Source organism: Lepidochelys kempii, chromosome 1 (assembly GCF_965140285.1).
Source record: "Lepidochelys kempii isolate rLepKem1 chromosome 1, rLepKem1.hap1, whole genome shotgun sequence".
Taxonomy (NCBI): Eukaryota; Metazoa; Chordata; order Testudines; family Cheloniidae; genus Lepidochelys; species Lepidochelys kempii.
Window position 1 is genome coordinate 338,375,581 of NC_136380.1, and position 18,574 is coordinate 338,394,154.

The following is an 18,574-nucleotide window of genomic DNA, read 5'->3' on the forward strand; positions in this document are numbered from 1 at the left end:
TTGTCTCAGAAACCAGGGCAAACAAGAATTTATGTTTGCACAGTGCATAATATGAGCTTTCAGGGAAAGCCTTTGGCCTCTGGGAGTGAATGTGCTTATGCACCCCATCCTGGTACATGTACTGAGCTTGTTTTCTGGTGCTGACATTTTAAATCCCTGCTGTGTACTGTCCTAGAAACACACAAATACGTCTCCTTCAAAGCAATCTCCAAAGAATGGCCACTTGCTGAAGGGGGAGTCAATCCCACCTTCAGATCAAAGGAAACTAAAGTGCAGCATGTCCTTGGCTAAGACTGACAGCAAGGGTGCCAGTTAGAACGATGGCTTCTGTGATGCTGACACTTGTGCCTTAGGATTTAGACTGACAGCAAATCATTTCTCATAGGCCAGTCAGTAATAACTCACTCATGACTGACTCAGGCAGGATTTCAACCAGCAAGAGGTGAGACTCCAAATCCCAGTGCCAGAAGTTTGCATAGCACAGATTTTCTTTAGCAGATATCCTACCACTTTGAATACTTACTGAAAGACAAACTAGTAGCATGGTGTCTTGGACACAAACAGCTAATCGGAATTAGAAGCTTACAATGGGGTACAACAGAGCTTAACACGTTGATCTCGGAAGTAAAGGCTGCATGTTGCAACATGACCCATGTCAGGAGCTCAAAGTCCAACTGTTCAAAGGGATTGTTACCTTTTTAGCTTCTACTAAACCATTCAGTTTTGGTACTGGAGGTGGAGAATCATCAAAGAAGAGGACGTCATCGCCCTCAGAGAAGCCTATCCCCAGCCTAGGTGCTTGAGGGGTTGACATTTTTGCAGCTTTGGGAAATTCAGCCCCTGGGGTTGGAGAGCGGAGCCCTGAGGAGGATGGTAAAGCTGGGCTATTGGTTTTTGTTGTCTTCTGAAGAAACCTAAAAGAGGACAAAAACACTGAAGTACAGTCATGATTCATCTTGGCAAATCGAAAAGCTCGAAAATAGTACAATTGACTTTAGAAGCCATATTGTAAGCCATTGTTCAATGGGAGAGGCCTTGCCTGTATTGCTATTAAAGCATTCTGCATGTCACCCAGTTGGATAGTGCAGTTAGGCCGGTCAGTTTCCTTTTAATCAGAGCTCAAACCACTCTGCAAACATTAAGGCTCACCGCAACCCTGTGAGGTAGGTAAGTCAGTCACAGAGTAGGCAGATCCCAGGAATCATGGTTCCCAGCCTCCTGCTCTAACACTCTCCCTACATTATCCTTTCTGGTTCTCAGGCACAATGATGCAGCATTTGACTGTTCACTGAAATAAGTCTTATGATATTGCTAGTTAGATAGGTTTCATAAAACTTTAAACCCTCCCACCCAACAGGACAGTCTGCCTGTAAAACATCAGATGATGGAGCGTGTTTTACCGCCTCTGTATATCTTCTGATCGCTTTTTTCTGGCCTCCAGCATTTGCTGTTTCTGTTGTTTGAGCAGTGCTGAAGCGGAGATAGACTGGAACGCAGATCCTTGCTTCCCTCGAGCATCTGAAATAAATATACAGACACTGAGACTTGCAAGGAATGAGCCAAGGCTCAGCAAAGGGGAGTGTCACGGGAGTACCTGGACATACCTGCTGCATCTGCTTTGGCCAAGTGTTTGCAGAGGTTTCGTGCTCCAAAGGTTGGCATTGCCAACAATTCTTTGAATTCATCAGTACATAGCATGGGTCTCTTCACCATACCTGGAGCAGTGTACAAAAAACCCAACAGACTCAGAACCAGGAAGGGAAATGTAGGTCTGGCTTCAGCACTCACACTTAATGCATCAAACATTTCTAACATGAGAATGGCTATGAAACATAATATTCAGTGCTCACATAGTACTCTCATCTTAACAGAGGTCACAAATTAGCTTCACAACATCCCACCTCTTTATTTTGGTACTTAGATGGCCCCATTACTCTAGTATCTGAGCACTTCACTATCTTTAATGTATTTATCCTCACAACACCCCTGGGAGGTAGGGACATGTTTTACAAAGGGGGAATTGAAGCAGAGAGATACTAAGTGACTTGTACAGCATCACACAGAAATATACCAATTGAACCAAATCTCCCAAGTCCCACACTAGTGTCCTAACCACTAGACCAGCCTTCCTCTCTCCCCTGGGAGGCCCAACAAGGGCTATCCTATTTACAGAAAGGGAAATGGAGGCAGAGAGGTTAAGTGACTTGCTCAATGCCATGGAAGGAATGTGTCAGAGCCAGGATTAGCACTCTTGAGATCCCCACCTCCCAGGACTGTGCTGGGACCGCCCCAGCATGCCTCTCTCTTCGGGGCATACTCAATGTCCCCAGAAATCGTGAAAACCCTGTTTCCAATGGTTCAAGTCATTTGTTTTCAGCCCAGTGATTCACAATTGGAGATCTTAGAATTACCAGTGCTCCCTCAGTCTAGCAGTAACTTTTTCATGCTGGCCAAGGACTGGATGGAGCAAGTTCCACACTTTGGCCAGTAATGTTCTATCCCAGAGATATGTGCGTGCAGGAGGTTGTATAATAAAAGAGAGGTACAAAACATACTCTGAAGAGAGCTGGACATTCTCTGTGCAGCTGTGATACCAGATGGAGGTAGTTTACATCATTTGGGGAAGTGAATTCAAACTGGCCATCTTTGTAACTACAGAATTTCCCAGAGGCTCTAAACTAGCTCACACATCATGGGCTCCACAGACATGTCACACAGCAAGCAGAAAGCATGTGACGGGAAGAAAGAAAGTTACCTATTTTCTCTCTAGTTTCCTGTACAATTGCGTCAGTTCCTTTTACGACCAGATTCGTGAGAGTGGTTTGTATCTTCTTCTTCGGGGCTGCAGCTGCTGCACTACAGAGACAAAACCCCACAAAAAGTGAGTGCTGCTCCAAGACATGTAGCAGTAAAGGGTGAGGAGCAGTACTGGAGTTTGAGTACCAGCTCAGCAACTCCCCAAATGCTCCAATTACCCGTCATTCACTCTGAGCAGGTGCTTCCTTCACAAGTAGGGACATTGTGCTGTAATCTTTTGTATCTCAAAGACTTGGGCTTCCCATTTCTGCCAAGATTTAGATACACATTTCTGAGTATTAAGGAGACACAGAGACTTTGACGAAATCTGGCTAATTTTAGCTCAAGAAAAAGATAGGAGAGATTGCTACATGCAGCCACACATGTCATTTAATGAGGTAATCAGGTAGCATTGTTAGGAGAATCCTAAAAGTGATTTGCAAGTATTGGGCATGATCCAGCTTCCACTCAAGTCAATGGGAGTCTTTCCACTGCTGACTTCACTGGGATTTGGAAAGGGTCCAATTAAGTCTCAGAACCCATGTGAAGTAGAGACCAGATACATACAGCTCACTTCACCCATCACTCCCAGGTGGGAGGCAGTAGGTATTTAATAACACACAGCAACATCATATCATTTAAGTTAGGAAGTGAAAAAACACAAGATCCAGGGATATGTCATCAGAATGTAATTACCCACGATAGCATTTGGCCAGGACACAGTGGTTAAAAGTGCCCAGGGATCTTTAATGACCTTAAGTGCTCAGGACTTAAATTTACCCCTCCTTTGAAAGAGGGCAGCACAGCATCCCCAGCCTCACAATGCGGTATTGTTGTGGTACAGATTCTGAGGTAAGAACATCACATACCAACTCACCAACACCACCTCAAGGATAGGAAGGTGTTTTCCATCCAAGCACTGACTGCTTACCTTGGATGGCCAGGCAGGCTCCCTGCCAAATGCGGTGTGGCTCAGAGCAGTTTATTCCTGTTTGGTTAATTTAGTGAACCCAAAGGAATGCTGGCCTCTTTAAAGGTAACTTCAGGCACACTTATAAGTAGTCAGGAAGTGAATTCTGCCAAAGAGCCAAGGGCTGCAAGGAAATTAAGCAGTTTCTCTTACACTGAGGCTGCGTAGGCTGCCGAAGAAACACCTCCATAGTAAAACCCATCCTGACAGAGCCGCTCCTTCAAGCTGGGATTTTTGCAAGCTATCCTTTTTGGAGCACGGCCACTGGAGAAGCTAGACTGCAAATCTGCCCGCTTCGAGCTGAGCCTCTTGTACTGGGATTGTACGTGGTACTGGCAATATTCACAGTCATTCTGAAGGAAAGAAATAAGGGAGCTCTGTAATTGAAGACTAACTGGAGATTGATAGATAACATTTCCCCTGAGAAAAACAACAATATCTTTTTGTAACTAAGCTGTGCTCATACAAACATGATGAGTCACCAGCAAGTATTGAGCTTGACCAACACACACACAGGCCTCTACCACTGTGGGTTGAAGGCTGTTATAATGCAGGGACCAGTCACTAGAGGGAGACAAGATTCCACACACTAATGTCTTACATATTCCCTCTTAGAATAGCTTATTCTCAAAGTCTGCAGGTCCAAGGTTTCACCTCACCGACATCTGGGTCATCAGTATGTATGTGGCCATGGCTCATGACCTTCAGTTACACGGCCTCTTTACAAGCATAGACATGGAAGAAAAGCAACACTAAAAATGAGAAGTTTCCTACAGCCAGTTAAAAAAGTTTACAGACACGTTTCAATATAAACCCAAGAGAGAATAGAGATTAAAATCAGTGATTGTCCTAGTTTGTCTGTTGGGAGGGATCAATACTGTGAACAGCACCCTCCACTCATGGTGTTCATTAACTTTCCATCACAGTTGAAATAACGTCATTCTCTATGTAGTTCTATGTACAGGGTTTCTAGTAGCAATACCTTCCAGATCAGGCATGTTGTGCTTGTTAGCCAAGAACCAGTCACCTCCTCCAGCCAGGTTAGCCGCCAGAAAATGTCCTCCCCAAGGCTCATTACTGCCGGCTCTAGATGTTTATTGATGCAGTTGAGGTTTAGGATACTGCACATCCATGTCACCATGTGCTGACATATAAGCACGTTCCAATGTTGTTGCAAATGTCTTATACAATTACCGTCCTCCTCCATCTCCAAATGCTTCTACCCCACTTCCAATCCTCCCCCATTTTGCTGGTATCCTTCAAGGTTCTGTACTAAGCCTGTATTCTTTTCCTTCTACACCTACCTGTGGGTGCTCGGCTCTGCTCTTATTGGGATGATTCCCCTCTCTGCTCATCCCCACATCTGTCTGAACTCTCAGCCTGGATGAACTACCACCAACTCAGACGCCAGTGGAAACTAGAATATTCCCCACACCCAAACCCTCCCTTCTTCACAACTCTATACTCTCGATACATGGTCTTGACATCAGAGCTGTGAGCATGTACTGAGTCTTAGTCACAAAGGAACAGTTTTCAAGATGCATTTGCTTGTGTATATATCTGGGTAGAACTGAACCCAAAGATTATCAGAGGGGCTCCACTCTCATAGGGTCCCTTGCAGAGATGGCAAAGCTCACATCTTAACATAGCATATGGTGACCAAAGGATATTTAGATTAGATTAAGATTTCATTTCCTCCTTCTTGACCTTCCCACCTTTAATGGAGTGGCCTGCCCCTAAAGGCCGCAGGCCTGGAGCAGGCAAGTATCATACCATTAGCCCTGACTGCCACACCGACGATGGGGTGTGGGGTTTAGTTAGTAGAACCAGCTGGGTTAAGAGCAGGTTAGACAAACACCTGTCAGGGATGGTCTAGATAATACTTAGTCCTGCCATGAGTGCACGGGACTGGACTAGATGATCTCTTGAGCTCTCTTCCAGTCTTACCATTCTATAATTCTCCTATAAAGAGCAGCAGGAAGCTGCCAGCAAGGGGGGATGCTCAGGGAGAGAGAGACTGCAGAGTCTTTGGACATAAGATGCTTCAGCAGAGGCCTGAGACAGCAGGGAGTGGCTGCAGGGAGTAAGTAGACTCCAGCAGGAAACCCTGAGTTTTTGAGTAAAAGGCTAGAGGCGGGGAAGGCCTGGGAGACCCCAAGTAGGGAGACAAGGAGTCAAGATTTGATGGGGATTTGAGAAATTTTATTTTGAATATTCTGTTAATAAATCCTGCCCCAGGGAGATGCGTTTCTGGACTTGAGAAGAGTTTTAGCAATTTGACTGAGAGAGCCTTAAAAAAATGGGGAAACCGAGGCAGGCCACCTGTAGAGCACCAACAGCCCACAAGGGGGCATGCAGGTGAAGGCCTGCCCATTGACACAACTAATGACACACACATTAGTTATAAATTACGACCCAATAGTAATGCACAGAATCAGAGCACTGGCTCAAAGGCACCAGCCAGATTTTCCTTCATCAGTGACCCATAAAAGCAACAACAGATACATACCAGGTTAACAATCTGTGTACATGGGTCACCATTCTTCTTCCTAGCTTTGCAGGTTCCCAAGTCCAGAGCTTCACCCAAAAGTAATATCTTTTGGGGGTGATCAACAGACAAACACATCTAAAAAGAAACAGCACAAAGAGTAAACCCAAGGCTCAATAAACAGACTTCTGGAGAGGGGCTGGATAGGTCACAGGATGGTAATGAAACAGAGCCCTTGATCTCCAGGTCATTGGTTCAGTTCCTGTCTAGGTTGGTAGTGACCAAATGTAATTTACCACAGGACAGCAAATTGATGGATTATGAGCCAGTAGATGGTCTCAGTCCAAATTTCTAGTGAACATGTGTTCGCAGGACAAAAGCCACCATCAAGTGGCCCGGCTGCTGGAAGTCTCCACAGAGAAGCCAAAGACTGAACAGGCATGGAGACCAAATACCTGCTCAGCCCTGAACACGGTCATCCTTGGAACAGAGCTTAGCTATATTGGTATGACTAGGCTGCATTGCTATGGACCATGCTGTATGCATTCTGTGGATAGACAGACGGCTTCATATGTCATTACTGGAAGTTAGCACCTTTTACAGTTCACTTTAATTGAAAGATTTATAGCAGGCTAGCCCACTGTACACAAGGGCTCAGGCTAGCTCACTGTCCACCGCAGTTCAAGGCACCGCCTGTACCAGAAGGGGTATTGGCCTTCCTCAGAAGCGGATTGGCGGTCATTGTGACAAGGGGTCAAATACTGCTATATGCCCATAAATCAGGTACAGGGAGAATTACTGAAAAACAGTGGCTCTAACGGAAAAGAGGAGGTAAAAACTCCTAGCCTTCTGGAAAAGGAAAGAAAAGGGAAAAACAAGAGAGCAGATCGAGGAACGTGATCGTTCCCCTCTATTCGACATTGGTGAGGCCTCATCTGGAGTACTGTGTCCAGTTTTGGGCCCCACACTTCAAGAAGGATGTGGATAAATTGGAGAGAGTCCAGCGAAGGGCAACAAAAATGATTAGGGGTCTAGAACACATGACTTATGAGGAGAGGCTGAGGGAGCTGGGATTGTTTAGCCTGCAGAAGAGAAGAATGAGGGGGGATTTGATAGCTGCTTTCAACTACCTGAAAGGGGGTTCCAAAGAGGATGGCTCTAGACTGTTCTCAATGGTAGCAGATGACAGAACGAGGAGTAATGGTCTCAAGTTGCAGTGGGGAAGGTTTAGATTGGATATTAGGAAAAACTTTTTCACTAAGAGGGTGGTGAAACACTGGAATGCGTTACCTAGGGAGGTGGTAGAATCTCCTTCCTTAGAGGTTTTTAAGGTCAGGCTTGACAAAGCCCTGGCTGGGATGATTTAACTGGGAATTGGTCCTGCTTCGAGCAGGGGGTTGGACTAGATGACCTTCTGGGGTCCCTTCCAACCCTGATATTCTATGATTCTAAGAGACCCTCTCGACATATAATCTGTTTATTGTCAAGTGAGGAAAAGGAAATCCCAGCTTTATATGCTCAGGGTTCCAGGGAAACAAGACAAGGAGCTGTGGTAGGGCTGGAGGTATTTTATAGAATGCATTGCAGGGTGGGATATGAATTTCCTAGCACTTTTCCTTCTGAGGGCACTCTGAATTACAACATCAGTTGGGCAAAGTGTTTTGAAACATTTCCCAGTGACAGCCCAATAAAATTATGAGTCCAAGAGAATAAAAACACTCTTACCTCATCCGAGCCCTCTTTAGGTTTCATGGGATTAGCATTGAGCAGCCCAATGACCATGCCTTGGTCTGTCTTCCAGTGTTCTTTGTGGACATCACCGAACAAAAACAACGAGACACAGCTGTTCAGATCACGCAGGTCGTTCAGCCGCCAGATACTGAAAGTTTTGCCCTGGAACAGACATTGGTTTTCCCTTTAAGATCTTAATAAGAAAACCACTGATATTGCCCAGGCTTACCGCAATCTGCACGAAACTTGTTACTATTTTGCCTTTGTTCTCTATATTTAGTATAGGCTAGGGAATACTATGACAACATTATTTACTTACAAAGGTAATTGTTAAACATGTAATTGTGACCGCTGTTCTTGCTCCTGTTACCAATACTTAATAGCTATAGAGCACTTCACACAGACTCTTATTAATCCGCAATATCCCGTACAGTATGAGTTGACCCCATTTTACAGATGATGAAATTGAGGCAGAGTTTTGCCTAAGACTACCTAGCTGGATCTAGAACACAGACCTTGTGTTCAGCTCCGTGTCGTCTGATGACAAAATACTAGCTTGTAGAATGATCACAAGTGAACTGGTAGAAGCCCCATGATTTGGCATTTTTAGAACAAGATTGAACAAAGCCCTAGTAAGTCTATGATAAGTAGGCTTGGAAGGATTGAATTTTAATTGGTAAATGTCAACAAACATCTATTTCACCTTACACACAAACCAACAAAAAATATTTCCAATAATGATAACCGAAATTTACAAATACGCAAAGAAAGAAAAATTCTGCTTGGGAACTTATTAGAGTTTGATTTTCAGCTACGTACTTTGTATATATTTGTATATATTTGTATATTTTGACATGGGATGTTGACAATTTGTTTTTTAACACTTATAACCCTTTAACTTTTTGAATCTCAACATCTATTGTCATTAGTTATTGTTTGTCCCCTCCATAATTTCCTGCAACTGTGAAAATTTAAATGGATAAATATAGGGAAAAAAATGCTTAAAAATAAATATTGATATCTCTCAAAATTATAAATAATAACAATTGAATTCTGCCAAGCCTTCATTGGAAGGGAAAACGACTGAGTGACCTAACAGATCTTTTCTATCTTGTGATTTCATGAGCTAGACATCAGCTCACCTTTTGGGACTGCAGGACCACGTGATTGAAATTTGGAGGATAAAGAATAAAAATGAAGTTTGGAGGTTTTATTTTTTTTGGTGCTATTTAATATTGTGATCTATTTAATATTCTGCTTTCATAGAGGTAGCTGCTCTTCTGGGGGCCAAAACTAGTGAATTTAGCAATTCATAACAATATAAGTCATAATAAAGATGAAATAATCCTACAGAATGCATGTACCACAACAGAATGAGCAGATTTATACATCATTCTGTAGGTGACAATCTTATGCCATGCATCCAGGTTCTCATATGAGAGCTGACACTAGCAGCATTGAATTAACCTAGACTACCGAGAATATTCAAACGTAATATAGTAGCTTGTTTTAATTAAAACAAGAATGTGGAGTTGGCTGACAAAATGTGCAAAATCTAATTAGCCTGTCAGTGAAAATACCCTCATTTAATTGAGAATAGAACAAAACTGCTTACGTTATTTGAGCTCTGAGGGGTGATTTTCTTTATTATGACTCCAAATGTTACCCAGTCTGTTTCCTCCAGATTCCCCCCAGCCAGCTTGCCTTGCAGTTGAGACAGTCTGATCAGTTTCCGTCCAGCCATTTTCCTGTCTATTTCCACTGATGACACACGGGGTTTTCTACATGAAGAAACAGAGCATATAGAGACCACTAACATTAGCACCAATACATGGAGATGATCAATAGCTTTTACATTCATGAAATTACAGCAAGAGACCTATTAGACTGTCTAGCCCATCCCCAACCACCATCATTGCAGGACTGTTCTTGGGAGTACAGTATGTAGTGCTCTGTTCTTAAAGAGCCCAGCATCCCCCCGGTAGATCACTCCACAGTCTAATAGGAGTCAATGAAAAGTATGTTCTGCACCCGATTTCATCCCATTCCTCCTAGCTGTACAATCTTAGAAAACCTGAAACAATTCCTGTCAGTTACTGGTGTTAAACATACAAATATTTGAAGGCTGCTGATGTAATTAGTTGTGTCCAAGTACCAACACAACAAGTTAAACTTGTATCTGTGGTTAATTCTATTCATTTCAGCAAGGACTGAACAATATTGCTGCCCAAGCATGAGTGCGGGTTTGAAATTCACCGCTCTTTCCAATGAGGAAAGCCATTTCAAGTAACAAGAGACCTTTTGTGGTCACAACAAGCATTGGGAATATGGGTCAACTCCTGAGGGCCCCCTCCTGCTCACATTGAAGTCCATAGCAAGACACCCATTCATTTTGATTGAAGCAGGAGCAGGCTCCATCATGTCTCCCTTGCCTCCACACCATCTCTGAACATATTGTGACAGAAGCAGTTCTAAGCACACTGTCTAATAAAATTACTGCATTGTTAGAAATGGACTCTAGGTGAAAACAGCATGGTTAGCATCTGTAGAAGAGGACAAAAAATGGTAAATAAGCCAGCAGAGATGTTGCTGTCTAATTACTGAACTACCTACCAGTGCTGCTGCTAGATTATTAACATTCCACCCTGATCAGAGAATATTCATTCTGGGATGGGAAAGCTATTTATAAAATACTGCCAACCAGAAATTTCACCCTGGTCTGACAGCCCGAGATCCCCATTCACAATACATTTGACAAAGGAAGAACCTTTGGGACAGTCCATTAGAAGGATCACATCTCTCCTGTTATTTAAAAATGTTCCCTTGACATCCAGAACAGCTTTGGGTCACTGACCTTAATCTGAGTCCAGAGAAGGTTTCCACAGAGACTGGCTGATCAGTCACACTGGAACTCCCTTGCACTTGAGGAGTCCGGTCTCTGGTGGCCATTTTGGGCCTGTTCCCAGGAGTAGATCTGAGTGGTTGAAATGATGAACTTGATATTGGCCTTGGAGGAGGACTCTTATTCTCTGTAAATAAGAAGGAAAATCTGCATAACGAATGAAAAACAATATTCTCAGTTATAAAATTCAGCAATTTAAAAACTTAACAAGAGACACCAACCTAGACCATATTACCCACAGTAGCGATGGAGAAAAACTTATTCTGCTAGTCAGCTGTGCCTCCTAAGTACAAGATTGTTCCCTGTAGTGGAATCTCAAGGACTAACTCCTGCTCACTTGTAAATGACTCAAGTGACGCAGTTTCCTTTAAGAGACGAAGCCAGTGCCTCAGATCTACAGTGTAACTTTCATATTCTCAGACGAGAGCTAATATTTACCAGACAGCAGCATAGCGCTAAGGCAGCTTAACTGCACCAGAACCTAGTTACTAAGACCTATACCTGATGGTGAATGTTTTGGTTTCTGGGCTCCCTGTTTGGTTATTGATAAAGGGCCGTTGAGCTGAGCAGAGAAACATGGTGACTCCTGGAGTTTCGGAGTTTTCCTTTCTTTGAAGGGAATACAGGGCGATTTACCTGGTCAACAAAAACAAAGAATATTAATGAGACCTCATTGGCTGGACACAAACTCTAATACTTGCTCCAACTAAACACATCCTTGTATAAATTAAATACAGGTCTCAACGTGGAAACCTTTCCATATAGCTGCCAGCTCCTGAAGCCTGCATTTGAAATGTAACAGCTGGGTAGAAACCAGCCATTCATCCTCCAGTGACTCAAGACAGCAGGTACAAATGAACCATTAGGCTGTATTAAGCTGGAGCACTGGCAACACACACTTTGCTAGCCCTAAATATGACCCTCTTCCCTTTTATCCCTACCACATTCACCACACAGGTGTGTCACTCACAGTAACACCACAAAGCAATGTGATCTGTATATTGTGTGAAATGTACCACCTACCAACAATGGGCTCCAATGTAGCGGCTTCCATCAGAGGACCTCAAAGAGCTTTATGCACGTGAGTCAGTACAACACCCTCCAGAGCATCATCCCCATTTTACAGATGGGGAAACTGAGGGTCAGTGATTTAGTGACTTGCCCAAGGTGACACAAGAAATTTGTAGCAGCAAAGAACAGAACCCAGGCCTGTGTTCTCTCAACCAGGCTGCCCCCTTCTACTAGTTGACAGCTTTTGCCTAGTTGCCTAGACACCTAGTTTTCTGCAAGACTTGACTATAAATACAAGTTTGGATGTGGAGACATGAGAAATGTGTTTAATTAACCTAGTTACCAAGGGTTTTTTTCTGAGGGCCTGAGCTGGATGGCTGCCCAATTGCAGTCATTTGTAACTGCTCCTGTAACTTCTTCATCTGCTCTTGCAATTTCCTCAGCTCGTCTAGGAGAGAAAAGAAATAATGAAGCTAGCAGGAAACCAGCATGGATTAAGATTTACAAGATTACTGGAAGCTTAGTGGCTTTACTAAATCATGGGAATTTAGAAGTGATTCTAAGGGGAGAGAGAAAAAGGACTGACGCCATGATAAAAAGAAAGCTCAAGTTCTGTAAGGCTCACAGGGAGCACAGACTTTCCCAGCAGCCCCACTGGAGCTGAATTTTTCTTTAACAAAGGTATTTCTTCATACAATCAACACTACTTAGGTGATGCTATGCCATGTGCATTAATATTTCCTCTCAATACAAGCAATGAAGTGAGAGTACTCAGTACCAGCTTCAAAAGTACCAGGACTGGACCGTACAGCTGCGATTGGCAACAGGTGTGTGTCTCCATGGCTCAACTTAGCATAGTAACAATAGCATTGATACTACCCCTTTAAGTTACTCTGATGCTCATTTTTATATTAAGACTTTAACCAATGCAATCAGATTCAGCCCCAAAGATCAATAAACACACAAGAAGCAGTTCTGATGAACTGCCTGTTGTTGAAGTTTAAGTGTGTGATTATTTTTTTTGTACTGGTGAAAGGTGCCAGAGTGACAGCCCTAGAGGGTGAAGAACTCTTTGTCCATAGAACGGGCTCATTCAGTCCTTGGTCTCTCTATTGACAAAGGTGGCATTTGGGATGGTAAATTTTGCCATGTGGACATTTAAAACTGGACTAACCCCAATATACTTACTTAACCCAGGCCACTCAAGAGTCTTCATGAGCGCTTTCAACCACTTCCCCACAGGGCTGGAGTTGAACTGGAGACTTGAGAGGAAGAGCTCTATATCCCTAACCAATCCCGTGAGCCCTCTGGTACACCCCAATCAGCTCTCTAGTGATCCCCGCAGCTTGTAAAGAGACTATATATATTTGAAGGTCATGAGCTTGAAGGGTATGACAAATCAGACAAAAATTGCTGTTTAGCAAACCTTGCAAATCTTGATTGTTTTTCTCCTTCTCCTGATTGAGAGCTGGAGAACAGGGTATTTCCTGTACAGTTTCTTCCTCTTCTTCTGTCAGGTCATCCACATCTCCAAACAACGCAGATGCATTTTCCTTCTGCTCACTGGCTTCACTCTCCTCAGCATCAACCTCCTCGGTGTAGGATGCATCATCCTCTGCGTCAAACAGCTCATCATACTCATCTGGTTCTCCAGCCTCATCTGAGTGAGCTGTGGTCTCTTCAGGAGTATTCTCATCCTCAGCTACCTCATTCTCTTCTAACAGGGAAGCCAACAGCTCCAAGTCTTCATCACCTGCAACAAACCAATCAAACCAAGAGTCACCACAGCCCAATTAAAGGAAAACTGCAATGTAATATGTGCCCAAGATATTGCAATCACATCTAATTACAAAGAAAAGTCGATCGCTAATTAGATGTAATTAGAGCACTGGTTTTTTTATAAAACCATAAGTTAGCCCCAAGCAAATCTGCTGTTGGAAAAAGGAAGACAACAATGCAATACAGAATAGCTTCCAATCTCTTCGTCTAATGTAAAACAATGTATCTGAGACACTATTTCTTTAAAATTCGTTATGTATAAAAAAAATTACATGGGAAACAACAAAGCAAGGAGCGGAAATTGTCAGCTATGTTGATCAAGAAAGGTACATTGGAGCTGCAGGCAGAAACACAGTGAATGACAGGAGATTTCTACAGCTTGTTAGGTATGCTCTATATTATTTTAGTTCTAGATTAATTTTTGGTTTATTGCCCAGGCTTCCAAACTGTGGTCCATCAATGGCCCGCAGAAAGCTGGCAGGCCCCAATTTGCTAGCATTTCCTTGTTGGCAGCCTCATTACAAAGAAGAGCCTGGAGGTCTGAAAAAGTAGAAACAGGAGCTGTCCAAAAGGATCAGAGCCACTAGCGGGGGTGGAACTGCCAGTCATCAGCAGGAAATATCAATGGGATCAAAGAAGAAGGGGAGCATATCCAGGAGAGCCTGGGGACCAAGCAGCTGGGCAGCATGTCTGGGGAAGAAGGGGATCAAGCACCAAGGAAATATGTGCAGGGCCAGAAGGGACCAGGCAGTAAAGAAACATGAGTAGAGAGAGAGGAACGAAACAGACTGAGGGGAGATGAAATTCAAAGGAAAGAACAATCGCGTGATTTAGCCTTTGATGCTGAAGATTGTTGGATCATATTAAAGAAGTTCTGTGTTAAAATCACAAATGAGTTTGATTCCCCATAGTTTAAATTCCAGGGTATTACTAATTAAGAGGTCTCTTGGGTTTTGGTACTGTTTCTCTCCCTCTCTGTGTGAAACTTGCAAGCTGCTAATTGTGTTAGTACATCCTGAGACAGAGTCTGTTCTCAAAGCAGTTCACAGAGAGAGAGACTCAAAGCAATACTCTGTAACAACAGAAACAGCACCCAGAGACTCCCCACCCTTTTGTTGTATTCATCTCACTTTGTTAACAATTGTGATTAAAATAGAGATAGAGGATGTATGTGAATGGATGTTTGGTGTGGATAATAACTGAATGATCAGGGAGGTGCCAGCCTAAGAATCCAGCGTCCATTGGCTGAAGATGGCGTCAAGTGGAAATAACCAGAGGACCCCCGGAGGGCAGACTGGAATCCACCCAACAGCCTCAAGAATGGGAGAACCAAAGAACAAGATAACACCCGGCAGCATGGAGTCATCAGGAATGTGCTATCTGCTGATTGATTCAGCAACAGCATGATGAAGCAATTCCCATAGACTGGCATAGGAAGAAATTCCTATAAAAATGGACTCTAGAAAGTGAGAACTTTGGGGTCTGATTCTGCAAACCAACTTCCAGGAGCATCAGATGAGCATCTGACAAGGCCCTGCTCCCTCCTCATGTCCAGGCCACCTGGCAAGTGGCTTGGCATGAGCAACTCCAAGGCTGGTAACTATGATAACAACCTCGCAGAACCTCTGTGTGTGTGTGTGTATGAATGAATGTGTGAATAAATATGAGATTGAATGGAATGTTATAGCTATAACTAACTGCTTACTATGATTCTTTCTGTATTCACAATAAATGTGGCATTTTGCCTTTTCCCCTTTAGTAAGATCCTGCTGGTTTTTATTTTATCGATATAACAAGATGTGCCAAAGCAGCCCAATTGAAGGAGGCATTTTGTATAGATTGGTAGGGGATTTCGGATACTTCTACACTACAGACCTTATAGCGGCACAGCTGTACTGTTGGAGCTGTGCCACTATAAGGTCTCCTGTGTAGCTGCTCTATGCTGGCGGGAGAGAGCTCTCCGGCCGGCATAATTAAACCACCCCCAACGAGCGGCAGTTGCTATGTTGGCGGGAGAGTGTCTCCCGCCAACATAGTGCTGTCCACACTGGCACTTTTGTTGGTGAAACTTTTGTCATTCAGGGGTGTGTTTTTTCTACACCCGACCGACAAAAGTTTTAACAATAAAAGTGCTAGGGTAGACATAGCCTTAGTCTCTGGACCTCAAAGGCATCTGCTAATAAACAATTACTGTCATTTAATTTTACACTAGTTAAATGCAGTTTACAACCATGAACTCATTAACTCTGAACTCATTAACTACACTCATTTATTGGCCCTAGATGTAAAAGGAAAGCGGGGGGAAGGAAAACTGCATTTCTCACCATCCATGATTTCAACAGGACTTCTTCAGCAGAGTCCCCAAAGGAAGAATCTCAGCTGTTAGGGAGAGAAAAGCAGCAATCTTGTTAACTTGAATGACAAATAAAACAAGGATTCAATGCATAAACTGGGGACACAAATCCAAAGATTTCTTAATGTGTTTAACTATTTAGAACTGCAATTGTTGCTGTCTTGGCCACTTCCTTATTTCACCAACCCCCTATGCACAGATGATAATAATCCTCTCAAAACTTCCAACTGAAATAGTTTACACTTCTATACCACTACATAGCAAATTAATGGCAGAGCAGGGATGAGAATCCAGTCCCATGATTTAACCATTAGACAACACAGGCTCCCTCAACATGGTGAGCTTATCTCCTCTACTTTGCATGTACATATGATTTCTTAGTCCATAAACTATCATTGGTTTCTTATTGTAGGGACACTGAATTACAGGCTCACATTTATACCAAAGTAACTCAGAAGTAACTTACAAACCATGCCCACCTCCCTTTAGCAAGTGTTTCTTCCCCAGTTCCTCTATTTACTATGCTTACTTTTTGTGTCTCATCTTATGTGAACTCTAATTTTTGGTTTAAGATCTCTATAATGTTGCATTTCATTTTTCTGCATTTAGATTCTGATCCTGCAGTGAGCTACATGCAGGCCCAAGGTCAACAACTGAAGTCAATTGGGCTCCATGCTGAGCTCTTTGCAGCATCAGAACATTAGGTTCCTTATTTAAAAAACAAACCACCCAAACATGTTAATAGATTCATAGATTTTTAAAGCCTGAAGGGACCAATGGCTCTCCTATTTGGACCTCCTGTGTAACACAACCCATAGAGTTTCATCCACTTACTCCTGTATTGAACCAAATAACTTGTGTTTTATTATAGAGTATCTTCCAGAAAGGCATCCAGTTTTGATTTGAAAGCTTCAAGAGATGGAGAATCCACCACTTCCTTTGATAGTTTGTTCTAATGGTTAATCACTCTCACTCTTATAAATCTGTGTTTTATTTCTAGGTTTCTTGTGCTTCTTTCAACACACAGTCATTAAAATAGATGGACCCGTTTTTATTTCAGTATATGATTATTTCAGTATATGAGTATTTCAGTATATTTCAGGATGATGATCCAAACATATGGACACTTCCCTAGAAATCTGGAGCACCAAACTTTGATATTATTAATTAGACAGGAAACAAGTGGTGGTGCGTGGGAAGAACTCAGTTTCTCCTATTGCTTATTATAGGTTACTGGACAAGCAGATTTCTTCAAAGACATTGAACACTGCTTTAGAGATCATCAAACAATAATCTGGAAAGTTTATTTAATGGGGAAAACATCATTTGGTCAGCACTGAAGAGTCAAGTGGATAAATGAAATTGGGTGCAGCACCCAAAAGTGTGCCAGGAGCATTACTGAGAAAAACAGATATGGCCCCATACCCCAAAGAGTTTAACTCCTGAAGTCAGAAAATAAGATACAAGGGACAGCAAAAATAGAGTGGGTGATGGCAGAACAAGAACTACTAATATCAAGTAGCACAGTTTCTTATACACACACAGAGATCTATGGTTATGTAGCGCTTCAGTGTAGACACTACCTATGTTCGCCGGTGTAGGTACTCCATCCACCTCCCTGAGAGGGGTCGACGGAAAAATTCTTCTGTTGACCTAGTGTTGTCTACACCAGGGGTTAGGTTGGTATATGTACATCTCTCAGGGGGGTGGAATTTTCACACCCCTGAAAGACATAGCTAAACCCATGTAAGCTCCTAGTGTAAACCACCCCTAAGAAATGTTTGCTGTAAACTCTAAAGCTGCTTGAGAAGTTTCAGCCAAAGTGATAATGTTTAAGGCTGCAAGTTTGTCAAGGAAGTCACGGATTCCGTGACTTTCCATGACTTCTGCAGCGGCCGGTGCACCTTGCTCAGGGGCAGCTCAGGCAGCCCCTGCCTACACCAGATGCACTGGCCCCTGCTGGGGCAGTCTCGGGTCACCGTGCTGCACCCCATCCCCGTGTGGCAGGGAGCAGGGGGTTGGGGCACCGGACAGGGTGAGGCAGGCTCTAGGCGGTGCTTACCCAGGGGGCTCTTCGGAAGTGGCGACATCCCCCCCGCTCGGCTCTGCGGGCTGCCCCCACCCAGAGCACTGGCTTCACAGCTCCCATTGGCCAGGAACCACCGCCAACGGGAGCTGCGGGGGAGGTGTCTGCAGGCAAAGGCAGCCCGCAGAGCTGCCTGGCCACGCCTCTGCCTAGCAGCTGAGCGAGGGGGATGTCACCACTTCTGGGAAGCCCACCAGGTAAGCACCGCCCAGAGCCCGCCTCACCCCATCTAGTGCCTCAACCTCCTGCCCCCTCCCACATCCAAACAATGCTGAGGTCCATCCTGGCACACAGCCACACGCAGCAAGGCAAAGGGAGCTGGAGCCATAACATTTTAATCATCACCCCATGGAAAAGGGAGTACATCAGGAGATCGGGTGCAGCGTGGGGCTCCCCGGTTACCCTGCAGGGTGCGTGGGGAGCAGTCAGGGAGGAGCTGGTTTCATTTCTGACCCATT

The 18,574-nt window shown here is 43.7% G+C and overlaps 1 protein-coding gene across 1 annotated transcript in view; it reads right to left on the reverse strand.

Moving 5' to 3' along the window:
* MCM10 (minichromosome maintenance 10 replication initiation factor) overlaps positions 1 to 18,574 on the reverse strand; it is a 33,916-nt gene that overhangs the window by 14,711 nt on the left and 631 nt on the right. Inside the window, exons 2-14 of the mRNA XM_073328741.2 lie at positions 16,002 to 16,056; positions 13,325 to 13,651; positions 12,242 to 12,346; positions 11,389 to 11,523; positions 10,840 to 11,014; positions 9,601 to 9,766; positions 7,980 to 8,147; positions 6,276 to 6,392; positions 3,920 to 4,119; positions 2,756 to 2,856; positions 1,605 to 1,715; positions 1,401 to 1,518; positions 695 to 914 (exon numbers count right to left, since the gene is read on the reverse strand). Of these exons, the coding sequence (XP_073184842.2) occupies positions 695 to 914; positions 1,401 to 1,518; positions 1,605 to 1,715; positions 2,756 to 2,856; positions 3,920 to 4,119; positions 6,276 to 6,392; positions 7,980 to 8,147; positions 9,601 to 9,766; positions 10,840 to 11,014; positions 11,389 to 11,523; positions 12,242 to 12,346; positions 13,325 to 13,651; positions 16,002 to 16,008 (1,950 nt within the window). The 5' untranslated portion in view covers positions 16,009 to 16,056. The remainder of the gene's footprint in view (positions 1 to 694; positions 915 to 1,400; positions 1,519 to 1,604; positions 1,716 to 2,755; positions 2,857 to 3,919; positions 4,120 to 6,275; positions 6,393 to 7,979; positions 8,148 to 9,600; positions 9,767 to 10,839; positions 11,015 to 11,388; positions 11,524 to 12,241; positions 12,347 to 13,324; positions 13,652 to 16,001; positions 16,057 to 18,574) is intronic.